This window comes from Alosa pseudoharengus, unplaced genomic scaffold (assembly GCF_046254945.1).
Source record: "Alosa pseudoharengus isolate Yale_2024_CS ecotype anadromous, Long Island Sound unplaced genomic scaffold, YU_APseudo_1.1 YU_APseudo_1.1_scf_9, whole genome shotgun sequence".
Lineage (NCBI taxonomy): Eukaryota > Metazoa > Chordata > Actinopteri > Clupeiformes > Clupeidae > Alosa > Alosa pseudoharengus.
The window spans coordinates 40085468-40093860 of record NW_027468881.1 but is presented as its reverse complement, the minus strand read 5'-3'; the positions used below and the strand labels follow the sequence as shown (position 1 = coordinate 40093860).

General features: G+C 40.2%; 1 protein-coding gene across 1 annotated transcript; it reads right to left on the bottom strand.

The window, feature by feature from the left end:
- Positions 1-594: 594 nt before the first annotated feature.
- On the bottom strand, positions 595-7959 carry LOC143114561 (tumor necrosis factor receptor superfamily member 14-like). Its single transcript, XM_076276228.1, has 9 exons — positions 7851-7959; positions 6924-7125; positions 5208-5333; positions 4672-4827; positions 4428-4515; positions 2916-3061; positions 2777-2793; positions 2403-2657; positions 595-2279 (listed from the first exon to the last, which is right to left on the bottom strand). The coding sequence occupies exons 2-8, from the start codon at positions 7123-7125 to the stop codon at positions 2577-2579; spliced, it is 816 nt and encodes a 271-aa protein (XP_076132343.1). The 5' UTR covers positions 7851-7959; the 3' UTR covers positions 595-2279; positions 2403-2576.
- Between the last annotated feature and the right edge of the window lie 434 nt (positions 7960-8393).

Below are 8393 nucleotides of genomic sequence, written 5' to 3'. Positions count from 1 at the left end.
CCCCCCCCCCCCCCAATTGTAGGCTATGCCTCTTTATTTGATCACACACAATTAAGAAATATTTCCTAATCTGGAAAATGCTACGTTTTTTTCTGCCAGCGGTTCTATAATAGTCTACCATTCATTTGTGGCGCAAATGATCAGACGTGTGACAGAAGCATGGGCATAGCCTGTAACTTCGCTGATCCATCGGAGAGGAGGCCCTAACGCTGCAGATTACAGACAGATGCTGCAATTTGGATTCACAAAACATTTAAAAAAGCCATTCCAAAGGGTCCCTGATTGGGCCATTCTTCATTCGCAGTTGTACATAGTACACAGTGCAATAACCTCTTTACAGTAAAGACGGGCAGCAAAGCACACAGTTTTGCACAGAACGCTTCTCCTGGGTATAATCAGGCTTCACCAGATGATGTCCTAGACCACGTGCTGTTCAGATGAGAAGTTCTTAGTAGGACGATAAAAGGGCAGGAGAATAGGGCTGCGTCTCAAAATTATCTTGTGCACACACACACACACACACATACATGCACACAAACACACGCACACACACACATACACACTGAGAGAGAGAGAAAAAGAGAGACAGACACATTAATCTCTTAACTCTTTATTATAGCATGTATGGTATATAATATACAAATAAAAGTAACTTTTTATTTTCCAATATATTTTCAATACACGCAATCCTCTTACAAAAACAGGTTTTGTTAGTACACAGTCCTTTGCCTATAGAAGTATTTTGATGGGTAAACATGTTCTAAAAATATTGCTCTGATATCCTTCCAATGTTTATATATAATTATCTTTTGACTGCTGCCATTAGAGCTGCAGCCAGCCAGAAGCAGATGGGCTCCCCCTATTAAAATGGGTTCTGCTCAAGGTTTCTTCTGGGAATATGGAGTTTTTCCTTGCCACTGTTGTCATATGCCGTGCTTGTAAGGGGTCAAGGGTTAAGGCTGCCAGTCTTCCAGTTGTTGTGTTCCTTAATCTCAACAAATACTAAGAACATACTAAGGCTAACCGCTTAGAGTCCACATCAACGGGGCCCAATTGTTAGCAAAACCTACTGTACTACTACCACAATAACTTGCTGCGTTAGCCTCAAAATGTTAGCCTAGAAATCTAGATGCACCCTAGCGGGGGTAGTCTAGCAACTCTCCGTTGGCTTGCGAGCTGGAAAAATTAAACTTTGATAAGGCCAATCACATCGTGTATAGAGTTGGTAGGCGGGCTTAACATAATGATTGATGGCAGAGTTGCAATGGTTCGGCGTGAATTCCCTGCTACTTGAAAACAAAGAAGATGGAAGTTGTTGTTGGCGAACAGCGTGACACGAGTTAATCTTTTTTTAAGAAAGACTGGCTGGGCCACTTCAGAGAGACTGCACCCAGGGATGACCGGAGCACTCAGATAACTTTTAAACTTATTTTATTCAGGTGCACAAACGACTGACGTTTCGACGCACTGCGTCTTCCTCAGAGTCAAATCATACTGGTAACATTGCAGAGATAATAAAGTCCATTCTCCCCTCCCTCTCCCAAGACATTGGTTAGTAGTGAGGGGTGGGTATTAACAGCAACAATAATATTTTTTTAAGTTTGACCTAGCCAACTAGCTAACGCATGGGACTCATGAGTTGTAGCGCTATCCTGTTGCGTGCAGAGGGAATTTGAAAGACAACCGATAATCCCGCCCCTCGGACTGAGCACTGCGAATGGTGAGTCTCCAGACCCTACATTTTGATGTGCGTCTGGCTCGTCAGGCTATCAAAATGTATTACTGTTATTATTCTTTTCTTCTCTATTAGTGTGTTAAATGTTCCAAATGTAAAGCACTTTGAGCTGCATTCTGTGTATGAAAGGTGCTATACAAATAAAGCTTATTAATATTATTATACTATTCCTACGCAAAGATCAACTCATCTTGGTCCTCCTATGTGACCACATCACATGGATCCGACTCAGAATGCAGACGCTGGAATTTGGTTTCTCTTTAGTTAAAATTGTAAATATTAATATACCATAGTAAAGAAAAGTCCCCAAAATACCCAAAACTACATTGGATTCCTTTAAGGCAGATGGTCACCATATCTTTCTCTCTCTTCTATGTGAGCACTGTGAATTTGAATCACACAAGATTTTAATGAGTCTTGCTTTTAAAAAGAATCTTCTTTGCCATCCCAGTGGTTCAATAACCTCTCATAGTAAAGACTTCCAGCCAAACACACAGTTGGACACAGAACCCTTCTGCTTCTCCAGGGTCTAATCAGGCTTCACCTGAAAATGAAGTGACTAATTAAGATGATGTCACAGGCCATGTTATTGTTCTGATGAGAATTAATTCAGGAAGTAAATGTATGGCATGTTCACAGTAGGCCTGTGTGGGGCAGCGTCACTCACAATTCTCAGAAAATCAATAGTCAATTCTTCACGTGATCTCTTCAGTGTTTTGACATCTTGCGATATAACCTCCAATGGCACCTCAATCAAGCTATCCTTTGGTCTGTGTCAGTTCAGTTCAGTAAAAGTCATGCAACATGGAAACAAGACATGGTTGGCTAGTTGATTATTGAATTAACATATTGAGAAATTATAATTTGGTTGACATTGTCTCACCTGAATCTGCTTGTAATTTGTCAATGTATCAGTTTTTCTCTTGAAAAAAAAAAACAATAATATGTTCATAGAACTCGCTTTTGGTAGCATGTAATGAAATCAGCACAATCAAATTAACATACATAGTGAGAAAGGAAATATGTAGAAAGCAACTCTACCTCTGTCATTGCCTGATCTGCGAGACAAAAAATAATTTAAAATTGTTTATTGTTCTTTGTTCAAATTGTGTATTGTTCAAATTGTTAAGCGTTGGTTACTGTATATTAAACAAGTTGGAAATAAAAAAAAAATACTTACTATTCTTCGCTACCATAGCAACGGCCCCAAATATGGTAACTGCCACTGGGACAATAGCAATCGTGATGAGATCAAGTTGAGTTTCTTCACATTCGGTATTCGATGATGATGTTCCTGCTTTTATCATCTGCTGACCCCTTGGACACCTTATTTAGTGACATAGGAGGTTAAAATCTGAGTGATATTGCTTAAAAATTCACATACTGGTCAAACCTTGGACACCTTGTTCGGTTGCACAGAAATAGGAGGCTACAATCTGGATGATATCGGTTAAGTGATCATTCACACCATGGTCAAACCTGTCACTCTCACATGCAAGTACTCATACCACTAGCCTAGTAATACAACACAACAGAGTGCATTTAAAGGGATATTCCACCATTTGGTGAATTACACTCATTTTCCACCTCCCCTTGAGTTAAACAATTGATTTTTACCTTTTTCCAGTTCATCCAGCCGTTCTCTGAGTTTGGCGGTACCACTTTTAGGTCCAGCCTAGCATAGATAAGTGAATCGGATTAGACCATTAGCATCTCACCTTCTAGCATCACGTTTAAAAGTGACTACGATTTCCGGTAATTTTCCTATTTAAAACTTTCCTATTTCCTTTCCTAACTTATCTCCTCTCAAGTTAGAAAGTGTAATAAGACAGAAATGTGGCGATTTTCTGGGCTGATTTGACATGGAACTATACTCATTCAGGCGTAATAATCCAGTCATTAATCAATTTGTCTGCTGCAGCTCAACCTTGTTGCTGGAAGTTAGCCTACGGGGACTATTTACAGGTGCTGCATAATATTGTGCTGCTGCGCCCATGGTGTTCCTTGATTATTACGCTGTCAAATCAGCTTAGAAAATCGCCACGTTTAATTTTCAGTTGGTCTTATTGCACTTAGATGCTAATGGTCTAATCCGATTCGAATGATCTATGCTAGGCTGGAGCTAAAAGTGGTATTGCCAGACTCAGAGAACGGCTGGATGAACTGGAGAAAGATAAAAAATCAATTCCAAATGGTGGAATATCCCTTTAAGAACATGCAACAGCAACAGCAACAGTAAAGATGCCTTCATAAGCACTAGGCTTTTGTAATGGGCTCCTTCCTCTATTAGTACTTCATTGAATTATGGCTCAACACTTTATAGGCTACTCACAATGGGTTTGGAGGGCCCCTTCAATTCCAGAAGCAACTGCATATCTCAAGATACCTTGCACATTTCTGAGAGTTGGAACAGGGCTAAAAGGCTAGCTAAAAGGGTGCTACAGGCTAACTGGTCTAACCATTCCAGAGAATTATGCTAAGCTAGGCTAACGGTGTCAGACTGGGTTATTGCACAGAGAAGAGAAGGGTATGTATCCTGTTCAAACTCTGGGGTAGACAGCAAATAAGTCCCAAATGGTTGACATGTTCCTTTAACAGATACACTTCGACATCTCTGACCAAACCAATCTGTCTCCTCAGGCGAGCCTGTAAAGGAGTGAATACTTCCATAAAATATTAAAATTGAACTCACTGTGTGTGTGGTCTGCAGGATGTGAAAGATCCATCTGAATATGTATTATTACCACAGTCACCACACACAGTGTCTGAAGATGAGGTACCTGCATTATGTGGAAAACAACCCATTTGTGAAGACACTATAATTTGCCATCTACTTTGCGCATGAGAATTAATGTATAATTAGAAGATTATTTTGTTTTTATATTTCAAAGCCATCTGGTCTGCTTCTTCAAGTGATGAACAGATTAATTACTAACCATTTTGATTGATGTACTGTCCTGGTGAGCACTTTGTGTGTTCCACAGCTCCTCTGCAGCCATCTTTGATTGGGTCAATGCAGTAGTGACCTTCCAGTGGCTCACAGAGTGTGTCTGAGGTGGAGCTGCACACCCTCTTCACTCTTAGACCTGCACCTGGATAGGAGATTAGGGTGTATGAAGCAAATGGCTGTCAAGCTTATTTCAGTAGAACATATCATCATTGATTTGGGAGATGTCTTGATCCAAAGGAACAACAATCAAGTTTCATTATATTAGGAGGCCTAAGAGGAGGTGTGCTATTTTACATTGAGACATTTACATCACCATACATACTGAAATAGTCTTTAGAAAAATAGCGATCAATATTAGGCCTTAATAAAGTATAAAACAGAACTGGTTAATCAGTGGGGAAATTCTCCCAACAATTGCTTAGATTTTAGCTGGCAGGTTACTGGGGACAAACAACACTTTTAAAGTAGGCCTACAGTCAGAATAATGGCCTTAAACATTCTTATCAGTGTACAATAACCTACCTGTGTCACAAACTGTGCAGGATCTACATGACACAAGCCCATTAGGCTGATCTGTGAAGGTTGATGGCAGACATGGAACACAGGTTGTACTAGTGTACTCTGTGCAATGTCTGTGAACACAATATCCTATAGTATATGTGGAGAGTTGGGAACAGAAACATAAGAATCGAGTAGAATTGATAAAAAAGTACCGAAACCAAGACCGATAAGCAGAACCGAGAAATGAAATGTAAATTCTTTTCACAAAATGTCATTTAATCATGCCACATAAACACAATACCCCCTTTATTTTTGTAAACAAGGACAAGTTGGTAAAAAATAGGTTGGTAAAAAATAGGCCTAAATAGGCCTATTCGCTTTTTGAATGTCCCGTTAAGGCTTATACATTATCGAGTAGGCTACTCCGGAAATAAAGATACATATGTTTTCACATTTTGGAATCGAAATGAGGAATTGATCGAAATTATTTTCGGAATCTATAAGCAGAATCAAATTGTTATTGATCAAAAAACATTTTTTTTAAGAAATGAAAGGACATTCATTAAAGGTGTTCTATGTGATGTTACGTGGATTTTAAACTAAAACATTTTTGCCGCTTGTAAATCGAACAGAAATCCTCTAGTATTGCCTTCATTTTTTGACATATATCCTCTTTTCGTCAATCTACTGTTTTGATCTACTTTTCTACCTCGTGCACAAGCAGAGTTGAAGCTGACCTAAACCTCGCTTGAATAAAAGAGGCCAAGATGCTGCTAACTTTAGTTAATGGAACGGCTTCAGCCCCAAGTGAAAGTCTACACTAGTTCAAGCCAGGCTATTTCTGTTAAGCGTCGCCTTCATTAGCGAGGTCGATGGAATACCCCTCAGGCTCCAAAAACGGAAACAAAAACAATCTGTTCCAGCCTGGACCATAAAAACATAACAAACAGTTCCAGCCAATCAACGACAAGATGCACATTTAGGAGTTTCAATTGTACGGGACGGGAGGGGAGGGGGAGGGGGAGGAAGTAGCGAGCTAGCTCTCTCTTTTGTTTGAACGTCAACAGAAGTGGCATTACCCAACATTGCTTTTTAGAGCACCTTTAAGCTAGCCTAGAAATCTAGACGCACCCTAGCGGCGGCAAATTAATTTGCTCAGCCTGTACGTCTAGTATCGAACCATAGGAATTTCTTTTGGCTTAACACCGTGGATGTTATCCAATCACAGCGCTCTATTTCGTTACAGAGTCTTAAGGCGGGCTTAACAGGATAACGACAGTCCTGTGACGGTGAACAACAAGGAAGGTGGCTATGGCGAACGAAGAGCGGTTGTTTGAATCGGCGTTGGCGTCAACTTTGGAGGAGTTGGACTTGTGCTTTTCTTTGAAAGTTGAGCAACACAATGCACTTAAGTCATTCCTTTCTAAGGATGTGTTTGCCGTTTTGCCTACCGGATACGGATATGGTCGTAGCGCTGGCCTATTGCATGCCTAGGCAGTTTGAAAGACAATTCTCTGCCCGCCCCTTGGATTAAGCGAGGTGAATGATTCGATGCCAGACTATACATCTCAATGATATAGGATGGCCCCGCCAGGCTACCTTTAAGCTTCATTCATTAAGATAATCAGATAATCCAACTCAACATAACCACATTGTTTCTGTCACCACATAAAAACGAAAAGTTACATTTCTTTGTAGACAACTTCTCAATTGGAGAAGGGTTCATGTTGCACTTACCAGGGCCACACATGGGGCAGCAGTCTACTCCAGTTTGGTATTCAGCAGGGCCACATGCACAGCTCAATTGCATGAGATGTATCAGGCAAAACAGCACTTGCAGTTGTATTTGCTGTCCACACGGTGGCGACGTTATGTTTAAGAACATAGTGATGATTGTGATAGTTATGAGGGAGACACCCGACTTTTCAGTCAGATCCATCTGATGATATAACGAGACGGAGTAAGAAATTGGTCCCGAAATTACAGTTTCTTTTAGATAAATTGCTTGGTTGCTTCATGTAGACAACACAGTTAAAATAGAGAAGAACGAAAGTGAAAGAATTATTTCGGCGACGTTACGTTTTAGATAATGATGATCGTGATATGAGAAAGACACCGCCTTTTCAGGCGGATCCATCTAATGATATTAACGAGTAATAAGAAGTAGGCAAAGACATTGGGCCCGAAACAAAATACAGCTTATTTTAGATAAATTGCTTGGTTGCTTCATGTAGACAACATCTATCTATCTATCTATCTATCTATCTATCTATCTATCTATCTACACAGTTAAAATAGACAAAAACGAAAGTGAAAGAAATATTTTTTATAAGCTACAGTAGGCCTATAATACAATTCCTGGTAAACAACAGTTCACCAGTTTTCAGAGATTTTGTTAATAGTTGCGTTTCCTATAAAAAGTCAGTGACTAGTCAACTACACCATCCCAAACTATCATCAGGTAGCCGTCTCATATCAGGCAGCCGTGAATAGGCCAACGCTAATTCACGGGAAGAGAATCAACACCAGCACACGCAGACAAGACATCCGAGCCAATGCCCACGACAGCGTCAAACTTCACAGGGCTGAAATATGTGACAACGTCATTTAGGCTAAGTAGGGGGTAGGATCAGTAACAAATTCGAGGTCAAAGTTGAATCTTACCGGATTATTTCCTGTGGTGAGTCATCGTCAAGTCGTTTAGTAGAAGATCGTTAGGTAATACTTTCACTTTTACTTTGTCACTTTTTTGTTGCCTAGTCGTATGTTTGTGTGTGTGTGTGTGTGTGTGTGTGTGTGTGTGTGTAGGGACGCTGGAACTCTTTTACTTCGGGGTGCTGAGGGGTGTGTGTGTGTTTGTGTGGTGTGTGCTTTATTTGGTTTGCGTGTGGTGTGTTTTATTTAGTAATCATCTAATGCAGTTTTGTTCAGACAGTGGATTGATTTTATCTAGTAAGGTACTGTTGCCAAATGGTAGTTATACTTATATTAGCGAGGCCTGGCACTCTACGTCCTGTCTAGACCACTGCCTTTGTGCAGTGAATGCCCATGATGTCATCGATATGATGAAAATTGAATATGATCAGGCTACTAAAGATCATATACCCTTTTTCATGGCGTTGAACACAGGCAACTTACAAGTGCTGTTGCCTGTGGATAATGCCATTGATGTAGGGAAAATAGATTGGTCAAAATTGTCTAAGAAAG

What these genes read in the sequence shown, in the direction of transcription:
- LOC143114561 (XM_076276228.1), bottom strand. Translation starts at nt 7,125, where the DNA reads ATGGATCTGACTGAAAAGTCGGGTGTCTCCCTCATAACTATCACAATC. An exon ending in CTGCCCCATGTGTGGCCCTG is followed by an intron (nt 5,334 to 6,923) that starts GTAAGTGCAACA and finishes CATATACTATAG; the next exon opens with GATATTGTGTTCACAGACAT. An exon ending in CTGCACAGTTTGTGACACAG is followed by an intron (nt 4,828 to 5,207) that starts GTAGGTTATTGT and finishes TCTCCTATCCAG; the next exon opens with GTGCAGGTCTAAGAGTGAAG.